This window comes from Aethalodelphis obliquidens, unplaced genomic scaffold, assembly GCF_003676395.1.
Source record: "Aethalodelphis obliquidens isolate GAN/ISIS:26980383/991018 unplaced genomic scaffold, ASM367639v1 scaffold3, whole genome shotgun sequence".
NCBI lineage: Eukaryota > Metazoa > Chordata > Mammalia > Artiodactyla > Delphinidae > Aethalodelphis > Aethalodelphis obliquidens.
Window position 1 is genome coordinate 37823925 of NW_020837947.1, and position 23792 is coordinate 37847716.

Below are 23792 nucleotides of genomic sequence, written 5' to 3' on the forward strand. Positions count from 1 at the left end.
TGTGTGTGTGTGTGTGTGTGTGTGTGTGTGTGTGTGTGTGTGTGTGTATAATCAATGGTAACAAATACAGACTGAATATTGGCTATCTTTGCTATTTAATGCTCTCTGGATATTGTCTGTTGTCCTTTCCCAGGTAGTCACTAGCCTCAGGTCATCTCTCTGACTCCTTTCCGACTTTTTTTCCTCACTTGTCCTCACCCCCTTACTTTTGGATTGCCCCCAGGAATTCTAAAATTCTCATTGTCATTAAAAGCAGTTTAGGTCTTTCCAGTCTCCTAGACTCTCCTTTTAGCATCCAAACTCATCACTTTGCTTAAAGGGCCCCAGGATCAACCTTCCTTATAAAGCAGTTATTTATAAATTCAACAGTTATTTATTGAATACTGATAATGTGCCAGGCACTCTTCTGGTTATAAATGTCAAATCTGGCCCTCTATTACATTAGTAGTGAGTGTAATCATTGTCAAAATGCCTAGCACAGTGCTGAAATATGTTTGCATTCAATAGATATCATGTTATTATATATATATTTTAAGCAAAATTTAGCATTATTTAGAAACATTAAGGGAAAGAAATAGAGGATGTGATCTTCAGAAATATTAAGCTTTTCATTTCTTTATTTCATCTATTCCCCGTAATTACACATCCTATTCCACCCCAAAGCCTTTTCAGTCATATTTATGACCCTCAGATGTATAGAGACAATGATGTAATCCACTATCATTGTAGCAAAGTTGTGCATTTTTAATTAATACAAGCATATCTTTCCATTGACCTGTATTTGTTTGTTGTTGTTGCTTCTGCTATAAATTTGCTAGCTGTACATTGTGGGTACACAGTAAATATGCACTGAAAACACTTTTGGTTTCAATGAATGAGAAACTACAATAAATGAAAAATACAGTAAGTGCCGTAGTCATGCTTAATAATATATTTTGGCTTATTTTTTTTCTTTGATCATTCTTTCAGTTTTTACTCTAATATTATTTGGTAAATTTTGCAAGTACATTGGGCAATATTTTATTGCCCCGATGCTAGGTGCTTGTGGCAGAAGAGGGGATATACAGTGTTCTGTGTTAATACGCTTGCTCATCCACTCTGTCTCTCACACCTTCCCACTGTTTTAGGCCTCTGCAGCCTCTGTCCTAGTCCAGGCTGCCATTACCTTTAGTCTGGAACACTGTTTTATCCTTCTTGACTGCTTCTGCATAGCCTGTAATTTGCACCACATATTTTGCAGTGCGTGGATTCATAGCCTACACATCTGGTTATTTTACTCTCCACTTTAAACCTGCTGAAGCTTTACTTTGTCCTTAGGATAAAGTTCAAATTTAAGGGTGTCAGTGCCTCTCCTGCTCTGTGTCTGGTTTCATCTCTTGATAACTGCTTCGCCACACAAAATTCTCTCCAGTCATTTAAAGGCATTCCATTCTCTGTTACACTTTCTGTTCTTTCAGAGGCTTCTTTCTTTGTTGAAAAGCTTATCTTCACCTCTCTGTCGCTTATGTTTTGAATAACTTTTATTCATATTAAAGTATCCAGTTATTATTTCCGTGAAATATCATCCCTTCCTGCCCCTCTGGATAGGTAGGTATTTTGTTCCAAGAGTTCCCACTAAGTATCCATCTCTTACAATGGAACATAGTGCACAGCACTGGGTATTTAATCGTATCTCACCAGATCAGAGTCCTGTTTTTTTAAGTAGGTTTCTCTATTTTAACTGACAGAGCTGGGCACAATGTAAAATGAATATCATGCCTCTGTTCAAAATTAAGGAGAATTAATAAATGCTATCCATAACTAGGAGATTTTGTTTCTCAGCTGGTATTCAAAAGTGACTAGGAAGAAAGCATACATTTGCAAGTATCCATTATGTTCAAAGTATTGTGCTCAGTACTTTACATATGTCACCTCATTTAATCCTCACAGCATTTGAGCCTTTGAGAACCTAAGCATGCCCAAGGGTATAAAATACTAATTGGCAAAGCTGGGATTCAAAGCTTGACCTTTCTGAGTACAATATTTATGTTCTTTTTACCAATTCGCATTACTTTTGAGGGTCTATAAAAGCTGAATTGCTGACTACTATCCATCTTGTTGGCTGAATTGAGGAATATTTATTAAAGAGCTTTGTAAACTGTAAATATTCTACACACGTACAAGGAGCTATGGGTATTCCTTAAGCATCTCTTAAATACATAACTAAGTGACTCTACAGTATTGATAGCGTCATTAGTGTTAGAGAGAAGCAAAGAATATTTATTCTTTTTATTTCTAAGAGTAACATTGCCCAGTGTGTATTCCTCTGGGATACAGAGGAATGTTATATTAGAGAAGAGTTCTATCATCAAATATGTTTAGGAAACAATGAGCTTAAATTGGTTTCTCTACTGTAGCATTTCAGTGTGGAATATGTTGTCATTTTAAAATCTTAGAAAGGTAACATCTTGTCTGCATGCTTTTCAGAGTTCTTGACCCTGAACTCTTTTTGTGGATAAGAGCATCTGTCAGAACTAGTATTCTGTGGATCCCACTTGTAAATTAGTTGTAAAATTACTCATCAGAGAATGTTACTCTTAAAAATGTGTTCTGCCATGTAAATTCAGACAAGGATTGTGGATGGCTATTTCTGAGATGGTAAGTATGGAAGTTAGTTTATATATGTGGGTTGCAAAATAACTCATTAAGTTACCCCTCTAAGAAATAGATATGAGAGTTTCCCACTTTATATTAGATGATATAAAATATGACTTCTTATTCGTGTGCTTAATTAGTATTATGCATACTGAGATGCTTCAATTAAATTCAGAAACTTTGATGATTGAATATCGTGCATACAGTGTTGTGATGAACCAGATGAACAGCACAGAGCACATGGGAATTACATACTTACTATCTGCCGTCTTCTAAGCATTTTCAAAGTATTAGCTCCTGTCCTAATGTGAAACCAGGTACCATTTTTAATACATTTTAAAGATGAGGAGACCAAGCAAGAGAGCTATTGAATTATTTTGCAAAGTGACACAACTAAAAATTGGTTGGGATTGGATTTGTAATTAGGCTGTGTGCCTCTAGGGCTTATGTTATTAACCCCTATGTGATACAATATTGCCACTTCCTTATTGATTTCTGATGGTGAAGTCTTTGTGGAAAAAATAATTTCTTTGTACAAAAGTGTACTTGTATTGCTGTAGTTTTCAAGATTTACAGCAGTTTTGAATGAAGTAATCACAAAAGGTAGCAGACTTTTACCCTTCTTACAATTCATTTTTACCAAATAATTAATACTTTACCATGCTTTTCCCATGTTCTTTCATCCTTTAAAATAACGTGTTTTTATTCAACAGATTTACTATTTTAGTCCATCATTTAGATTGTGGGGGGTATATTATGCATATCCACAGAGAGGGGATGGCATGAGGGAAGAAAAATGATGCATTTGGAAAGTCTGTCCTCACGGCATGTGTAGATTAGGGAGAGAGACAGAAATGTATGTGAACAATGAAAGCACACATAGAAGGTATAGATGCCTTAAGAAAAGTCCTGGTGAGGTGCCATGCTGGCTCAAAGGACAGAGAGAGGACTTGCACTTGGGGGATCAGGGAAGTTTCCAGAAAATGATGGTATTTGAGGTTGGATGAAAAAGAGTACGCAGTTGGATGTGAAGATAAAGAGAGAAGCAGACAAGCACAAATAAAGGCATGGGGAGAGCCCCAGTGCTAATTTCATGTCCAGAGTTACTAAAACGTGCTGTATTCAGTTGGGTGTAAGCAGAAAGCAACTTTGTTCTTTCAGTGACTACCACTGCAAACCTCTCTTTAGACCTGCTTTTCTCTACCCCTTGGATGAAATCCGAAAAAGACCCTATATTTTTCCTGGTCATGCTCAGATAATAAAACAATGATCTTTTTCCCCAAGCATTTAAAACTTCCAAATCCAATGTAATATCAAAGCTCCCAACACCCACCCCAGTTAAAAAGTTTCCCATTGCTCAGCTTGAGCTTGCCCTGAGCATGGAAGCCTGTAAGTGGGTGGGGTGTCCTGGGCTTCCTGTCCCTTCTCCTCACTCTGTTCCCAGGCAGCTGATTGCCATAACCTTCAGGGTTATGGGGAGGGAGCAGGGATGAGGGATACAATCTAACTTGACTGGCTCAAGTATTACCTGAGTTTGGTGCCTTCTGTCCTAGTGTCAGATGTCCAAAACTGATTTGCACACCAAAGATAAGTTATACCATTGACAAGTTAAGTTAATAATTCTAACACTAAAATGCTTAGTATAAAATTTTCATGTAATTGAAACAAATGCATGTTATTTTTAGGACTGTGCCTTTTTCATTTTATCTTTTTTGTGTAAAGGAATGTACACATTTTAACTTTAGGAATAATCAGGGACATAGGGGTTAACTACCACCTGAAACCATCATGTAATTTAATTTTTAGAAAAGAATGCCAAGGCCTGCTCGAATGGGATTGGGAATGCCACAGTTTAAATTCTTTGAACATCAAATATATGTATTACTACCTTTAGATCTGTTTCATATCTAACCTGTTTTAAAAAAAAATCTTAATTTAAAATCAACTATATGGCCCCAATTGTAGGATAACTTATGAACATTTGTGTGTGTAGCATGCTGTGTTCTGCGTGCATTTCTTTGTTATTTGCCATTTGTTGAATTCATAGGTACCATTGTCCTTATCAATACACAAGAGAAACTCATTCTCTGTTTTCAGTTATTCCTAAAGTGTTAGCTCTCAGGAGAGACTCTGAAAGATTCTATTCCTGTTTTTGAGCCCAGCAAGTTCCTTTTAACAGAGACAGTAATTTATAACACTGAATGTAAATCACATGGAATGATTTTTCTTAGACCAAATTAATTTGTTTCACTACTTTGACAATCTTCTAACATATAACAAAATCTAGATTTTTAAAAATTTGTCTTTAAATGATCTGATTCCAAAATTACTAAAATACATTAAAGACTTCAAATGTTTAAAAAGAAAAATTCTGAGAACAATTCAAAGATTAAATTCACATAAAGGCAACCAAACTCAATAAAAGTAAGTAAATTATAAATCCAAAGTTAACTAAAAAAAAAAAAGAGTAGAACTAGATTTTATTCTTCTATTTTTGGTTAATATACTTGTTACTATTATTTGAATATTTTATAAGGGTTGATATTTTAAATATTTAAAGAATTTTGGGGTAAATATATTCTTTATCAATATCATTGTTTTTGTTTATAATTAATATTCTTGTAATACAATACACTAATTTACCATGATACTGCAATATTAACACTATTTCTGTGCCCGAGATAAGTAATTAAAGGGCAGCCTTGGAATCCTTCTTTTCTGGTCTTCTTGTTATATGAAATAATGCATTTCTTTCTTGTCAAATAATATAGGATTTTCTATACATTACTCTATAGAAATTAGCTGTTAGTACTGCCATTGTTGTTATTTTTTTAAAACTCAGAACCGTTTGTATAAAAAGATTTGCTTACGTTTACATATGGCTATCAAGAAAAAAATGACATTATTTTGAAAAGAGTTGAAAAGGCTTTCTATGTTGGAAACATGCTGGACTAGGAATCCGAATATTTATGACTTAGCCTAGGCCTGCCTGCCTGTCTGATAGGGTTATGACATAGATCTAGTGAAATAATTTATGCAAAGGACTTTGGAAATTCTAAGGATGCATACAAATTAAAAATTTCATTCAAATACAGAATATTCATAGGTTTTGATTTTTTTTGGTCTTCCATTATTCGATTTTGGCTTTTTGCTTGGTTTTAAAAAATTTCTGATTAAAATTTTAATCTGTACATTTGAAGTTATCTGATTTTCTAGAAAATTCAGTAAATGAAGGATGAGGAATCAATAAAATTTTTAGAAATTTGAGTAGACATATATATTCCAAGGACTGATGTAAAAAGTCAAGTATGGTCACAAGATAAATCAGTATTTTAAACATTTCAGCACAAAATACTGAGGCACCACCACTAAGTTTCTGCTTACTGTTCAAGAGATAGAACATCCTTCTTGGTATTAGTCATCTAATGAGTGTTCTCTGGTTCTAGTGCTTGAATACTTGGGTTAGATTGCAATTAGTATGGGACCATTGGTGGAATGATCAACCTTCCTGTGATAGCGTTTTGCAGTAGTTTGCCATGATATCAGTGTGTTTTTGAAACTAAATTGACTTTTAAAATTTCCCATCATCATGTGAGCTTGTTTTTGGCCTCCTCCCTCCAGCCTCATCGTATAGTACCGGAACTCATTCTGTCTGCTTTTGAGATTTCTTGTCAATGTTAAAGTTCTCAAAAAAAAAAAAAAATATATATATATATATATATATATATATATATATATATATTGCATTACGCGGGCCTCTCACTGTTGTGGCCTCTTTCGTTGCGGAGCACAGGCTCCGGACGCGTAGGCTCAGCGGCCGTGGCTCACGGGCCTAGCCGCTCCGCGGCATGTGGGATCTTCCCGGACCGGGGCACGAACCCGTGTCCCCTGCATCGGCAGGCAGACTCTCAACCACTGCGCCACCAGGGAAGCCCTCTCAAAAATATTTCATGCTCCATAGTCAATTGTAATTTCATTCTTAACATAGATTTTTCAAACTGTTCTTTGGTTTCTGAACTCAGATATGTACAGTAGTTCATATTTGTAAAATTTTCATTGCCTTCACATGGGTCATGTGGAATCCAGTCCATCTGTGAGATGCTGGGGATGGGCTACTTGGAAACCTTATAGTTCTAAGAGTGGATTTCAGTTCAGTCATTTGTTAGAAGAAGATTAATACCTTGCCTTTTACCAAAGTATGTGGGAAGGTGTTTTCATGTACTAGCACTCACTCATTTGCTCTCAAATACTTCTGTGAACATGGCTCCAGTAATTGAAATATTAACTCCCTTATTTGTGCATATGAGTGTGGATTTTGAATATTCAAAGGTAGAGACCGGCTGCTAAAGTAACCTATTATGCTTCATTGTATGGTCCCAGGGAAAGCAGTACATTTGCTGCAATATGTGAAAGTGTGGGCTTCAGAGCAATGTCAGTCCTTAGTAACCTCAGCTTGTCATTTTGCTGTTAAGAGAACCTCTAGGCTTCCTGCTAAATATCAATTTAAGTTTAAGTCTGCATGCTTGACATTGGGGACTACTGTTCCTGAGAGGTGTGCATAATTCCCTTTAACATTGATGGAAAGGAGAGCACGACGTGGTGAAATATCCTTCTTGGGAGGACAACATTGTGAAGCTCATTTATTTCTCTAGATCGATTATGTGCGAACTGACAGTTAAAGCATTTGAACTCTTAGAGCTGTGACACAAATTTGTGCTAAAAAACAGATCATCACACATTACAATAAGTCCACAATCCCTAAAATTAGGAATAAATAGGGACTGTTATCTATGACTCATTCAGTGACATTTCATCTCAAATATGTAGTGCATATTTTCCCATACATCCCAGAGGTAACAAACAGCAAATAATATCACCTTCATGTTTAAACAAATAACTGCATACTTTACATATTAGATTAGGGGAAAAAACCTCAAACATGTGGCAGCTATTATAGTACATAGCTTCAAAAATTAGATCACTTCATCCAAGTATTTTGTTCTTCATGAATGTTAGTAAACGCCCAAGAAGGTTGAAATCTTGATATTAGATAGAAGAAAATAATCAAATATTGCCTTCTGGCTTTATTAGATCTGTTAACTATTTGTCAAATGGTCCTCTTTAGTTTTAGAGATAAAAAAGGTTGCCCTATAATCTTGATATATCAGAATACCTACATAAAATATTTAATAGCACAATTTTATGCATTAGAAAACCTGAGTCATTTCAATAATAAATTTCATTTCTAATATCTTTTCCCATTTTTCCCTCAACTGTCATTGTTATTTATCACAATTTACTGCTTGTATTTACATTTTTTTCAATTCTTCTCTCCAGTAGTTTTTTCTCTTTATCCCTTTCTCTCTCATATTTTTCCTTTATTTAATAAAATTCCATTTTCAGCTAAATTGAATGTATTTTGAATTTGGACGTCTTCCTTGTACTCGTCATTGATCACAATATTACCCTTACAGGAAATAGTTGGGCGTTGTTGGCATTTCAATAGGGTAATTTTGATTTCCAGAGGAAGAGATGCCTTTCTCTCCACCAGTGCTTTTTACTCTTCCCTCTCTCACATCTTGGGATCTTTCTACCTTAATAGCTTTCGCACTTCCCAGATTTTTTAATATTTTTCTCTCCATCAGGTATTTTTCTGCTTTCTTCAAATAAAATGGAGTTTCCTATTTTGAAAACAGCGTTTGCTTGATTCTCCCGCTACCTTCAAGCCACATTTTTTCTAGTGCCTTTTACAACACTTGTCAAATAAATGACTTACACCCTCCACCTCGATTTAGTCACCGCCCACCTTAAGCCCCTAAAGACAGATGTAGTGTAAACCCTGACAGTTGGCTTTTTTTTTTTAAATGCCAGTGCCTGACTTAAGCTTTGGTTTCAGAGTCATCCACTTCAAACCACTTCCCAGATGGCTGTCTCAGATAGGCACCTTGACCACTTCCCAGATGGCTGTCTCAGATAGGCACCTTGACCACTTCCCAGATGGCTGTCTCAGATAGGCATCTTGCCCCAGCCCCCCACCTTCCATAGTCCAGGCTTTTTTTTTTTTTTAGAGATCTTGGTTTATTTTGATAACCGACCGCTTGGGCCGCTTGCTTTTTCTCTTCCCAGGCTTTAAACTCCCACTCTTAGTTTTTCATTCACCAGTAGTGAGTCTGCAAAACCCCAACAAAGGCAGAACTCCAGGCCTGCTAGCTCTCTCTTTCTCTCCGTCTCCCCTCAAGAACTTGCTTTGTGGCCTCCAGGTGTGCCAAGTAATTTCCAGGACCTGTAAGTAACCTCTTTTTTTTTTATTGCTGAGGGTGTCTTGCAATCGTAATAAGAATACAAGGCCCTGTCCAGATACAACATAGGTTATTGATAGGCTGAGACCAGCACAGAACAATAGGCTTCCTACTATTTGCATCCCAATTCCAAAATCATGTTCAAAAATGTTGCCAGGGACTCTCTAGATATAAAAACAAACTCTCTTTGTGTTTAATCCTGAGGTTTATTTCTTCATTTTTTAAACATCCTCTTTCCTTGACCTTGCTGAAATTAACATCTGAATTTTTCTTATACATTTTCAACCAATATTTTTCTCAAGCCAACTTGAGAAAGCCAACTTCTGTTTGTCCCTTGGAAAAACTGTTCCTTCTTCCTCTCATAATGTTAACTTAACCTCTATGTGGATGATGTGAGAATCTCCATATGTCTTCAAAGACCATATTCTTTTCCCAATGTCTACTTAATATTTTCACTTGAAGTTACACCATTGTCTCAAACGCAATATGTATTTCTGTTATAAACTTCAAATAAATTATGTTAAAACAAATTCTGTTTATCAGGTCCCAAACCTGTCATATTTGAATAAACAGCCTTCTTTTTCCTCCTCTGTACATGTCAAACACATCTACAGAGAAGGAAAAAGAAAGCTGTTAAATGTCTAACTAATTATTTTCTTTCCACTTTCCATTCCATGAACACCTGCCTAGTTTTACACATTATCATTTTACAACTAGAGTATTTCAGTGACAATTTACCTGGTTTCTGTGCTCCCAGAATAAGCCCTTTCTCCTGACAATCACGGAAAGTTTATCTCTTCGAAACATTGCTGTGTAACTCCCTTGCTCAAAAGTGTAATGGCTCTTAATGTTCTAAGAAAAAAGTACATCTCATTCACTGAGATTTCAAGGTTAGTTTTTTTGACCATAATTTACTTTAAACAATTTTTAAAATTTTCATTTTTACTTCTCATTAACACAAAGGAGACTCTTGCTCCCCAGCCAGCTAGATCCATAATCCACGGGAATACTTAACCAGTCATTCACTTTGTAACTTTCTTTCCCTCACCCCTTTGTGGCTCTGTACTCTCCTTCAAGCCTTACCTATTTCCTGCCTCCTTTAAAATTGCCAAAATCCAAAACTCAGATTACTGTGCCCTTCATTTGGCATTTTTCCTGTAGTGTCCCTAACCAGACTGTGTGTGGAAATAGTCCTTACATTTAAGTATTGTGCCTGCCCCCAGTAAGCATGAATGCAAACAATACAGAAGCAAGAGTGAGTGATGGAACTCAGTAATTATTTGGAGAAGTATTTTCTCATTTAATAAAATTGAGTTGTGCAACCTTAAATTGTCTGTTAAACCTGAGGACAAAGTTTAGCTGAAAGCGTTTCTTAAAAAATATAACCCTGAATTCTTCCTTAGATTGCTTTGATTTAGGACTCTCTGTTAAGGATTCCTTCGTTTTGGAAATCATGCTAATTTTCCAGTGTAATAGATCTGCATTTTATAAACCTAGCCATTTTTTCAAGAAATGTAGATTCTCTTTGAAGCTGATTATAACATCTTCAGATTTTGGCATGTGCAGTATTATAGAGAAAAAAAAGACTCAGTGAGTCTGAACAGTTTTATGAGGATAATCGCTACCTATTTGGTTTAGAATTTCAGGCAGATAACAATGACTTTTTTAAACATTCTCCTAATCATTATTCATGTACCCATGCAAAAACATTGACTGGATGCCTTCTTAGTGCCAAGAATTGTGTGAGAGAATGAAAATAAACCATGCTTTGCTCTCAGTTTTTGCTTCCACTATCCTCATTTTTTTTTTTTTACATTTTTATACAGTTACTTTTATGCTTAACAATTCTGTTTGTTTATAATATTCCCAAATTGGGTAATGAGATAAAAGGGGGCATGTGTGTGTTTCTTATTGTCTAGAAAAGTGAAAACCAGAATGGTAATATTCACAGACACTGTTTACTAATGTTAGAACAATAGGGGCTGGTGGTTTTTAAGGGCTGAATTAGATCATGATGCTCTATGATATCATTTAGTGAGGAAATCACTCCTCATAGTATGTATAAGTTGTGAGTTAAGGGACCTACCAACAGCATATCACTTAATTTGTAAGACTGAAATTTTACCTGAAAAATATGGCTGAACAGTCAGAAATTTTGTTTTTTTGATATGTATACATAATATACATAATAAAATAGCTTGTTTTCTAAAATAAACTCTTGACTCTTTAAATTTCATTTTGTTTCACTTAAAGAGCCCAAATCGATCTTAGATAAGGAAATAAATCACTCATATTGGGAATGCAATAATTTTTCCAAATCATAACATTTATTTCAATAAAAAGTCAAGTTTCTACTTGAGTCCTAATTCTTCTAGGAAGCATGTTTCTCCTAAGAGAATCCATCCAGTTTGGTGGTTAAAATGCTTGCTTTTAAAACATGATCAAAGAAAAGGGGTAATTATTTTATGGTAAGGGAGGACTACCAAGGTAAGCCTCAATAATAAAAATAAATAATCAAGAAATTTTCCATCAAAACATACTATAGGTAATTTTTTTCAAATTCGCGTATCTTTGTTCATAGTCACGGATTTTAGAAAGGTGTTACAGAAGTAGAAAGGGACCTGGAGTGATCATCTGGGGCTGCCTCTTTGCTTTAAGCAGATACATTGAGGACCCCTAGAAAACAGATATCTATCTGGCAACCCCAGGAATGGGACCTCACATCTTCCCATGGTATCACATTCCATTGTTTTATTAGCTGTATGGCAGAAGGCTTTTTCTTAATCTAACTGGAATCAGCCTTCCCTTTAACATGCCAAATATTTTTTAAAGTGAAAGGCCAAATCATGTCTCATTCATACTTTTCTTCTTATTAAAAAAAAAGTTTCCTTCTTTTAATTGTTTAAATAAATCTATACCTTGATCTTCAACTCTAAATTCTAAATTGTTAAATGTTTAAGAAACCTGCCATTCTTAGACATTCAGAGAGCTAGATGATGCCATGAGGGGAAATGCCCGTTACTCTAATTGTAAATATTCTCACTAATGTTTTCCAGTTTCTTTTCTCCCTAAGCTTACTTCTCTTCAAATAATATAGGAAAAATGTGATTCCATGTGTAGAAACTGTAGGTAGATTTTGACTTATATTTAATTAAAACATCAAAATTATTTTTTTCAAATTAAGAAATATTTAGAATAGTTTTTATAGAAAACATAGTCTGTGCTCTTAAAGATTAAGAAAAAAATCAGAAGAATATTTTAGCAAACCTTGAAGAATCTTTTTTTTTTTCTGAATTAAACTCTATAATGCTATGATACTAAGTTAAAGGCTATTTAGATTCTAAAGCAAATACAGTGTACAAAATACATTCCTCGATCAGAAGATTTTCTGGAAAAAAATAGTCTAGCTAAATTATGCTACCTATTGTAAGCAATGCTGCCAGCTTATTTAGATTCTTAACCTCTAGCAATAACAGATTATTTTGATAAATTATTCATATTTCTGCACTGTGCACCTTTTGCAATTTGCATATCTGGCAGCAAATAGGCTCTCCTTTCAGGCTTCAGTCCTCTTGGTCAGACAGGATGGCCGAAGGCTGCTTCATGATTAATTTCATCTCAGTGGGGTTATTATCATACCGAAATTAGCAATGCCCCTGAAATATGCTTTCCTGGAGCTACAGGCACAAGAGGCTTAGTTAGTTTAAGAGCTTTTAACCGTATAGTAAGTTTTAGCTTAATTGTTAACCTTTCTCTATTTGGGGAGTATGTACACCTAAAAATAATACTGGATTTTACAAGACTAGAAAACAATAATTTAGAGCTTGGTTTAGCAGCTCATTGGATTGCAGGATAATTTGTCATTAGTTTCTAGTATCTTATTTAAAAAGGATGTATACTTTTGAACAATCAAGGAGGTTTTTATATTGCCGGTTCAAAGTTTACTGCTGAATCAATAAATATTAATTTTTCTTCCGGTTTGTGTAAAAGTCATTCAGCTTTTCTATATTTAGTTTTCTCACCTAAGAACAGTCTAAATGCCTTGTACCATTGCAGAATTAGCAAGAGATGGCTTTTAAAGAAATGTTTCCGGAAAACATTTTAAATTCAGTGATTTGGGGTTGGGAAGAACTGGAAGATTTCTTAGAAAATATTTAAAATGTAAGTGTGGTTCTCTACAGTGCTATTATTGTTCATCTGCTGTCCGTTAGTCAAAGACCAATACTAGACTCACAGTGCAGCAATCTACTTGCTGTTAAAGTTATGTGAACCCTACATTTGAAAACTCAGTGGATTCACACTTCACATTAAAAGAAGTCAGAGTATAAACAGAGTCCTGTAGATGAAAAGTTCATGATATTAAACTAATATTTAAACCTATATGCAAAAATTGATTTCTTAACAAAGTAGTTGCAGACTCAATATATTTTCAGTTTGTTAAGTCAGACTGTTTCATGCCTAAGGAATCAGAAGACACTAAAACATTTGGCTAATCTGATTCATGACAATTTGTTTATATAAATACAACATGTTTCAGGAAGCTAAGAATACTAACTATTCTGATAATTTCCTGCTAAAACATTCCCAGGAGACGTATACTGACACTTAAATCTAGGTCCATCCTGTCTCTGATTTTGAGCTCCAGAATATTATTTATGGATTTCAGAATTATTATAAACTTCAGTTGAATTTTCTTATTGTCCTCTGTTCTTATTTAAATCACTATTTTATTTCAAAAATGTAACTATAAAAATTATCTAATAAAAAATTGAAAAAAGGAAAAATTATTTGATATAATAAAATTTTCATTTGGGCTGCGTGTAGTAGAGGCAGTGAGTAATACAGAGGAAATAAGACTGGCCATCACTTGATAATTTTTGAATGGGTGTTGAGAGCACCAATGAGGTTGGAGCTTATTATACATTCGTTATTTTGTTATATATTTGAAAATTTTCCTAGTAAAAGGTTGGTTTCATTTTCAGTTGGCAGTAATCAAAAGGAGAGAGAAAATTATGTATACTGAAAACTTGTTTGTAAAGATTTAATGTGTTTTCACTCTTGTGTAGTGTTTTTTTACCGCTCACTGCTGTGGCCTCTCCCGTTGCGGAGCACAGGTTCCGGACACGCAGGCTTAGCAGCCATGGCCCACGGGCCCAGCCGCTCCGCGGCATGTGGGGATTTTCCCAGACCGAGGCACGAACCCGTGTCCCCTGCATCGGCAGGCGGACTCTCAACCACTGCGCCACCAGGGAAGCCCTGTCTGGCCTTCTTAATGTACATTTATGGTCTCAGAGTTGCTTCCTTCTTAAAGCGTTGGTTTTGAAAATGGAAATACTGTACACTAGCAGATGTCAAATCTGATCACCTCTGCATGTGTCCTCAATAGATTAGAGGCTGACAGAGGAACAGAATGATCAACGGGAGAAGTTATTAATAAGACCCTAAGAAAAGCTCTCCATAATTCACAATTGGGTATACCGGGTGGTCCAACAGAATCGTAGGCATGGAGAACTCATTTAGAATCAGTGGTCTAGGGATTCCCTGGTGGCGCAGTGGTTGAGAGTCCGCCTGCCGATGCAGGGGACATGGGTTCGTGCCCTGATCCGGGAAGATCCCACATGTCACGGAGCGGCTAGGCCCTTGAGCCATGGCCGCTGAGCCTGTGCGTCCGGAGCCTGTGCTCCACAATGGGAGAAGCCACAGCAGTGAGAGGCCCGTGTACCACAAAAAAAAAAAAAAAAGAATCAGTGGTCTAAGAAGACATTAAAAGAAAAAAAAAAAGAGAAAAGATGGGGGAAATTTGAGTATAAAAATGCTAAGGTACTTTATTGACAACTATTTTTAATTTTTTTTTTTTTTTTAATCAGAACTACTCTACAGTTATCTGATATGTTGAGATCTTTAAGTAGCAAAACACCTAGGCAGTTTAGGGTACTTTTGATGATCTTTCCCATGTATTCTTGTATCCTTTTCATTCACCAATTATTTATTAAGTACCCACTAAATGCTAGTTATAGGGTAGAGTAATACTTAGAAATATATTAGTTAGAATTCACTATGTATAAATCTTAATTCTGATTTGAGACCAACTATTCTAGATTTGACAAAGGTAGCACTAACATGATAGTTGCATGTTCCTCCAGGAATAAAAGAAATTAATAATAAAAAGATCATAGGTAGAATGGACTCAATTTAATTTTGACAAAAGATATTTTGTCTTAAGAAATTTAGGAATAAAGTAAACCATATATGTGGATAAATAATATTTCTTTTATACAAAAACACAATGAAAAATTACTATTTTTGTATCATGATTATAATACAAATGAATAATTATCTCACCAACAAGAGGTAAAGCATGAATTAGAAATTAAACCTCTGGTGTTTGGCCAATGAAACATTGATTCTTTGCTTATGATTCTTGGCCATGTTATTCTGATGCAATCTTGTTATTTTATAATTCTAACTAGGATTATAATATTAACCTGTAATCAAAATTTGATGATAATTAAATGAAAGATTATAATATATATGTGTATCAACTACTACATTTACACCTAGCTTAGTACATACAAATAATAGGTCCTAAATAAATATGTGATAAATGAGCAAATAAAGATTAATACCTAAAACAAATGAGCAAAGCTTCCTTCCCATGTTGTTAAATGATAATTCAATTATTGAAAACTTAGTAAAGACAATCATGAACAATTATTTAGTGAAATGTGAAATGATCCATTGCTTTAAAAATCTTTATTTCTCCTTTATTTTCATGCTAATTAATCAAATAATATATTTAAATGTCTATGGTATAAGTGAGGTTTTTTTGGTACCCTGTTTATTTGAAGAGAACATTCTGAACAAAGAAAAAAAAAAAGCCAACGCAACCCCCCTAAGACAAGAGGGAAGAAAGATTCAAAATGAAACTTGCTCATACTCTCACAACACATATTGTTGTCCAGGGCCATGGTTATAGTTGATGGGCACCACAGCAGTGTAGGGAATGACATTTTAGGTCAAAAGCTTATCCTGGAATTTGGTTGTTCTGGGCTTTGTTCTCTTATTAGTTACTCAGTGACCTTCAGTGAGCCACTTTATTTATGTCTTAATGCTCCATGCATTTCAAAGGGCTAATCATACAGAAATAATATACAAAGAATTCTGAGATTTTCAAATTCCGGTGCTAAGGGCTTCCTTGGTGGTGCAGTGGTTGAGAATCTGCCTGCCAATGCAGGGGACAGGGGTTTGAGCCCTGGTCCAGGAAGATCCCACATGCCACAGAGCATCTAAGCCCATGCGCCACAACTCCTGAGCCTGCACTCTAGAACCTGCAAGCCACAACTACAGAGCCCACCTGCCACAACTACTGAAGCCTGCACACCTAGAGCCCGTGCTCAGTAACAAGAGAAGCCACCGCAATGAGAAGCCCACACATCGCAATGAAGAGTAGCCCCAGGTCACCCCAAGTAGAGAAAGCCCACGCGCAGCAACAAAGGCCCAATGCAGCCAAAAATAAATAAATTTAAAAAATCAAATTCAGGTGCTTAATGAATGCAAAGTATTCCATGGTCAGTTAACAGTGAAGCAAAATAGTTTTGGGAAACTTTATTTTATGATTTTATTTGGTTCAGTTACTTTATTTCTGTCTCGGTAAGCCTAATTCTCAGTGGTTCTCCTAATAATTGTGTTCATTTCTTAACAAAAATTCTGAGTGCCAAGGGCAGTGTTTTTATGTTTGTGTTTTTATAATTTTTCCTTTTTTTGTTGTTATATATCCTTCTGAAATAGTACTTCATGGTAATTTATTTATGTCTCTTTTTTTTTTTTTTCCATAAGATCCTGGCAAAGTCCCAGAAGCCAAACAAGGGACAATAAAAGTTGCAGCACAAGGTAGGCAACAAAACACTTAAAAATTCTATTGCTTTTAAAAAAAACTTATAGTAGCACTTTATTGACAATAGCCAAAGCTGTTTATTGCAGAATAGCACCATCTGCTGGGTTATTATAGAAAACATTTTGTTGTTGCATGAAGATGCACATTTCAAGAATTTATTTAGTAGTTGGAGAAAGTGCAACTGATAGTAATGCCACATTTGCAGAGGAGACACTGAATGACCCAAGAATTCGTATCTCGACTCCAGGTTTGTCATTGAGCTTTTACTTGTACATCCAAAAGTAAACCATAGATTAATTGATACATAGAAGATAATATGATGGACAGATAGAGATACACAAATACATAAAATTTCCAATGTTTTTAGTTATGCATTTAAATTTGTGTCATACTAGAAAATTCAGTCAGAATGTTATTAAATTAATACTACTTCATCTGTATATCGAGACTGCAAAAATCAGATATGACTACAAAGTAATCATCCTAGCTTTTATGAGCCATCTGAGAAAATTTGTTTTATCACTCACTAATATCTTTGGGACATCAAAAGTGGTTTTGTTTAAGAGAACTTTAGAAAGTATATTGATTCTTTAAATCATCGATTTGGGAAAAGTACTTCTTTAAAATAATTTTCCTGTAATGTTATTTTTAAACTATCACCTGAAATCACGTCCTTTGAGAAAGCTACTCTAACTCCATTTTCCACTTTATAGAACACTCTTAGGAAAGAAAAAGTAAAATATTTACTGGAGAAAATCTTTATTTTTTCTCCTTTGCCACATTATACAGCATTGACCAATAAAGGAGATGCATTTAGGTGGTGGTACATTTGTTTCTGTGCAGAAGCCCCTTGTAGCAGACTTTGAGAAGTCTGCTGAGCACATGACATGATTCCATCTGATCCAAAATTTTCTGTTACATTTAATCCTGGACCCAACGACATACAGAATCATCCTAGTAAATATTGGTAAAATGGGTTGACTAGCCATTTGACCCAATCATGTTGTTTATAAAGTATATGTGCTAGAATGGTTAAGAACTATGATACAAGGTTTTAGTTTTCATTTGATCATTGGGTTGATCAACAAAACTGATTCTTCTTTAGAAGAGTTCTCATCAGGAATGTCATTAATATTATGGGAGGTAGAAAAGCAGGGCAAATATTATCATCACTTTTGTGTTTTCTATTCATGAAAATGCAGCTCAGAGTGGATTCCTTAAGTGAATGACTACGTAGTTCAAGAATTATTGCAGTTAATGCATATATGTTCTCATAAAAAAGCACAATAGCCTGGCACAGTCTGTTTTAACTGAGGCTTCTGAAGGTCATGGTAGGTGTGGAACTATGACTCGAGGCAGGCACTTAGTGTTACTTCAGCCTCCTATTAGAGGAGTTCAGGGGAGGGAATTGAAGAGGTATTTGGAAATCTGCTTCAGATTTGAGCTCGGGGCCATGGGCTTTTACATTCCAAGTACATTGGATTAGGCAGACTCAGAACTTAATGCTTTCCGAATAAAGCATTTATTGTTGAGTGAATAATCAGGTAGAGTTTCAAAGACTTGTAAAACTATCCTTTTATGAGATTAGATGAAAGTGCTGATTGAGAACAGTGTACAAGTGTACAAGGCAAGAGTTAGGGGCTATATATATATATGTTCACAATTTAAATTGTAATGACACATCAAAGCAGGGACACACCAAACAGGGATAAATGTCACTTGTGTTGTGCACATACTCAGTAGACCTTTCGTAGACAGGTTTTATAACACCACAGCTGCATAATTAAATTATGCATAGAAGTAATTAATATTTGCAAGTACTCCATGTGGAGACGGCTTAAACACTATGGCAATACTGCTATAGCAGAGACTGATAATTTTGATAGATACAGTGACAAAATTGACAGTGATGTTTATAGTGGGGTAAAAGTTAGAGTATATCTATTCATTTATTTATTTTTTTTTACTTTTATAACAAAGGAACTATTTAAACCCTAATTTTATATAAATTATGTATATATGTACATATTAATTAAGATATAGCATTCTTTTTTGGAAGTACTTAAAAAATTATTTTAACAAAGAGTTTGGAGGCACTGAGAAGACAATGACATAAATGTCTTTATACTACAGGAGATTACAGTTTGGAGATATGAGAAATTTAAGTAACAACACAAATTGAATATCTTGTAGTGCTGAATTGAATTGTAGAGATAATAAATGCCAAAGAATTAAGACAAAGTGATTTTCAGTAAGAGGGATTCCTCATGGATGAGGGGTGACTTGAGTTTGTAGCATGACTGAAAAATAAACTGGAAGAAAAAAAAGCATTGCTAGTAAGTGGATGACTTAAGTAGATATAAAGAGCGATAATTATGAAAGGTTGTTGTCATCATCAAGACATGAGACAATAACCTCAACTAGGATGGCGCAGATGACTTTAGAGAAATGCAAGTAAGGTGAACATTTTGAAGACATAATATTTGATAAACTATACAGATGAAACAAAGAAAAAATAAAAATGGTACTGAGCTTTCGAGTGTTGGTGAATAGGATCATTATAATTGTCATAGTGATAAGTCCCAGGGGAAGGAAGGAGCTTAAGGGAAAAGAAGAGGATTCACTTTTGGGCAGGTTTATGTTGAGCAGACGGAATGTTATCCAGGCAATGATTTTTCTGTAGCCAGTTAGAACTTAGATGGGATATCAATCTAGTTAATAGATATTACACAATAAGTTGTGGTGCAGGAATGGAATATAGACCAAAATGGGGGAAGGAAGGAGAGAAATAAGGAATCATCTTTTTTTTTTTTTTTTTCCGGTACGCGGGCCTCTCACTGCTGTGGCCTCTCCCGTTGAGGAGCACAGCCTCCGGACGTGCAGGCTCAGCGGCCATGGCTCGCGCGCCTAGCCGCTCCGCGGCATGTGGGATCTTCCCGGACCGGGGCACGAACCCGTGTCCCCTGCACCGGCAGGCGGACTCTCAACCACTGTGCCACCAGGGAAGCCCAGGAATCATTTTTTAATCAGTTAGTTGTAACAGCTAGGAAGACACCTGTTGAGAATGAAATGCTCGAGTGAGGACAGGAACCATAATGGAACTCGCCTTAAAAGATGGGTCTACATCAAATATTTCCTAAATCCCCATCTCAAGATACTGCAGTTGATGCTCTGGTGTGGTGCTGCCACTTACCTCTCATGATGTACCAGGGTATTGGATCTGACTCTGTGCATAAATCTAGGGATGTGCCTGTGGAGTCCTGTGGGTGGGTGGGTGTACATTTGGAAAGGGAGACAGTACGCTGAGCCAGGAAAATGGTATTCCTATTTCCTTTCAACTACTGAGATTCACATGTTATCTTAGTTTGGGCTGCTATAACAGAATATCATGGGTGGCTTAAACAGTACACTTATTTCTCATTTTAAAAAAAGATGGGTCTATATGCATCTGTGTTAGTGTATTTCAGTGTATTTTTTTCCTTTTGGTCTCAAAGCAAACATAAAAGTATCCCATCTATTAGAGAACAAAAAGAACAAAATAACTAGAATATTAGCCATTGCAGTCTCAAGATTGCTTTGGAAATTCGGGGTCTTTTGTGGTTCCATACAAATTTTAGGATTATTTGTTCTAGTTCTATAAAAAATGTCATTGGCATTTTGATAGGGTTTGCATCAAATCTGTATATTGCTTTGTGTAGTATGGACATTTTTACAATATTAATTTTTCCAGTTCAAGAATATGGGGTATCTTTCCATTTCTTTCTATTATTTTCATATTGCTTTATCAGTGTTTTCTAGTTTTCAGAGTATAGGTCTTTCACCTCCTTGGTTAAGCTTATTCCTAGGTATTTTATTCTTTTTGATGCAATTTTAAACAGGATTGTTTTCTTGCTTTCTCTTTCTGATAGTTCATTATTAGTGCATAGAAAAGCAACAGATTTCTGTATATTAATCCTGTATCCTGCAACTTTACTAAACTGACTTATTAGTTCTAATAGTTTTTTGGTGGAGATTTCAGGGTTCATTACAGCAGTCTCATTACAATGTGAAAAACAAGAGCTAAATAGTTAAGAATCACTCCCACTCAGTAAATCAGTCATCCAGCCATTGTAATCCAGTTAAATAGATTAGAGTCAGGTGAGCTGAATTGAGTGCCAGCAGTGGGACACATGAACAAAAGTTACAAAACCATTATGGAAACAGTTGGACCCTGAAACCCTGGTTTTGATTAACTTCTGGGCCAGAATCCAGCTTGACAGATCACATGGCTTTCCAGATGACAGTGAGTAAAACCCACCAACCTTCAACCACCCATCAACCTTCAATTATAAACTGGTATATAATTCATCAGTAACTAGGCACAGATAATTTATGGACTCTATTTTTTGCGTAGATCTGTTCCTTTTATTTTAGAAGTAATTGTGGTTTGGTCAGATATAACAATTACAAACCTAAAATGTAATTATGCTAAACACATACTTATTATTTTAACTTCTTGTCTGTGTAACAATATATTTTTATTCTCCTTTATTGGTTTTATGTTTATATCTGAATTAAAAGAAAAACTTTATATGAAATAATATTTTCAATTCTCTTATTTCAGATTTGGATGAATTAATTTGTGCATTGATAACCACTAAGTTTATGAATATATGCACTACATCCTCATATTCTCAGTTTTCTGAGGAATGGCTATTTAATATGTTTTAACACTATTTTCTTTCCCTTATTTCAGCAACAACTAAAAAAGATGAAAAGAAGGAAGGTATGTTTTATGCAAAGTTCCACTATGCTTTTTGTGTGAACAACTTACCAATAATCAGAGTTGAATTTTGACTGCCAGCTTGTCTGTGTTTACTTTGGAGCTATTATGTGAATACCATTTGTGTGAATGTGTGTTTTCTAGAACATCACTTCACACTAAAGGGTGAACTACTTTTTTAAAAAGTAATTTTAATCTAATATTTCTCAATATACAGGGGGTAAAACACAACCTCTCAAAATCCCGGGCCTCCTATTTCATTAGCAATTTTATCGAATTTCAAAAATACATAAAATACAGACCAATTTTCTCATATCGACTACTTATATCTCTGACACTGACAAGCAACTGATGTTATTTTGTTCTATTATGTTGAAAATAAATCATAGTCCATCACTTGCACTCCACGTCCTTTTGTCAGGATGTCTTGATACGGAGCCATTTATTCCTTGCTGTCAAAAAGAGACTGCACCTGATGGACTTATACAGGCAAGAGAGACTTTATTCAAGACTATTGCGATAGGGGTCAAGTCTGTTTACAATAGGAGAAATTGAGCTCAACTCCACTGAAACCAAAATGAGAGTTTTAAAGTTCTGGTATGAGCTCGTAGAAAAGCACTGGAGGATGTTGGTGGGTTTGGGGTGGGAGCTGGTCAATGTGATGAGGCCATCTGGGTTTTTTAATTTCCTATGAAATTAGGCTCCTACCCTTCCACAGAGACTGGGATATAGGACTGCTATCTCCCTTGATGATTATGTTTCAAAGTGATGTCTTGCAGATCTTGAGAAAGATATTTCTGGTTGTAGAAGATTTATGTTTCAAAGGGACAGAGAAAGAATTTACAACTGCAAGTTTTCTAAAGTAAATGCTCTGCTAAAATGGTGGTCAGGGGCCTATAGTCAAGAAGAAAACTGTCTAAACTTTATTCAAGTTGATGGGAATGTTAAGGCCTTCTAAGTCACTGTGACTCTATTTAGAGAAGTTTCTATTGCACAGCCTGACTACTCTTAGATAGGGTCTCTAGCTATCACTACTGTTTATTAATCTAGGCTTATTTTCTCAGTAAAAATGGCATGTAGATATAAGCAGTCACTTATGACTTTGAAAATGACAATTATATTCTAAATTAGTGTTCATATGATCTGAGAAAAAATAAGAAAACAAGTGTTATATTTTATATTTAGTATCATCAGAATTTTACATAGTCCGATAGCTTGGGAGTCACATTCTGCTTCTGTTAAACAAGAATCTAAGAGTCAATAGATCTGAGAAGGAGAAAATATTTTAGTTGGTTATTACTCACCTAGGAGAGAAAAACATAGTATCATAAAAGTCAACTAATACATATCACTGTGTTTATTATAAAGGCATAGAAATCAGTATTAATTCCCCATATACACATAGCAAATATTTCAGTGCATTTTGGAAATTATATCATTTATATGATCAACATCGTGGTGTGTATACAGAGACCTTACAAGAAAAAAGAGATAGTAAGTTCCTGATACAGCTTTTGACAGATAGTAAGTGCTCAAAGATGTTTATCTTCCCTCCATCCTTCCTTCTTCTGAATAAAGAACAATTTACCATTTGATTTAGGTAAAGGAGTAATATGAACAGTTATTTTTCCACTCATTGGCATTCAAACCAAAGTATTAGAAGACTTCTGGGTATATGAAACAGTAGCCAAATTACAATTCACAGCTATAAGCTTTATACGTATTTTTTTCCCCTCGTTGCTATGATTGGTTCTGTTTTTCCTGAATTATGTGGCTTTTTTCACTTTTCTGAAAAATTGTCCATATGCGATGGACAATTTTTGGAAGAGCCTGGGGAGCCCAAGCAGAGCTTTGCCTTTGAAGACTCAAGTAATCCAGTGTACATCACCAGCTGTGAAATATATAAAACATATACTCCTGACTATTTCTTTTTTTTTTTTTTTTAATATATTTATTTATTTATTTTTGGCTGTGTTGGGTCTTCGTTTCTGTGCGAGGGCTTTCTCTAGTTGTGGCATGCGGGGGCCAGTCTTCATCGCGGTGCGCGGGCCTCTGACTATCGCGGCCTCTCTTGTTGAGGAGCACAGGCTCCAGACGCGCAGGCTCAGTAGTCGTGGCTCACGGGCCTAGTTGCTCCGTGGCATGTGGGATCTTCCCAAACCAGGGCTCGAACCCATGTCCCCAGCATTAGCAGGCAGACTCT

General features: G+C 35.4%; 1 protein-coding gene across 1 annotated transcript in view; it reads left to right on the forward strand.

Moving 5' to 3' along the window:
• Positions 1-23792, forward strand: part of LOC113613023 (triadin-like) — a 110176-nt gene that overhangs the window by 24995 nt on the left and 61389 nt on the right. Inside the window, exons 2-3 of the mRNA XM_027093431.1 lie at positions 16770-16823; positions 21563-21592. Of these exons, the coding sequence (XP_026949232.1) occupies positions 16770-16823; positions 21563-21592 (84 nt within the window). The remainder of the gene's footprint in view (positions 1-16769; positions 16824-21562; positions 21593-23792) is intronic.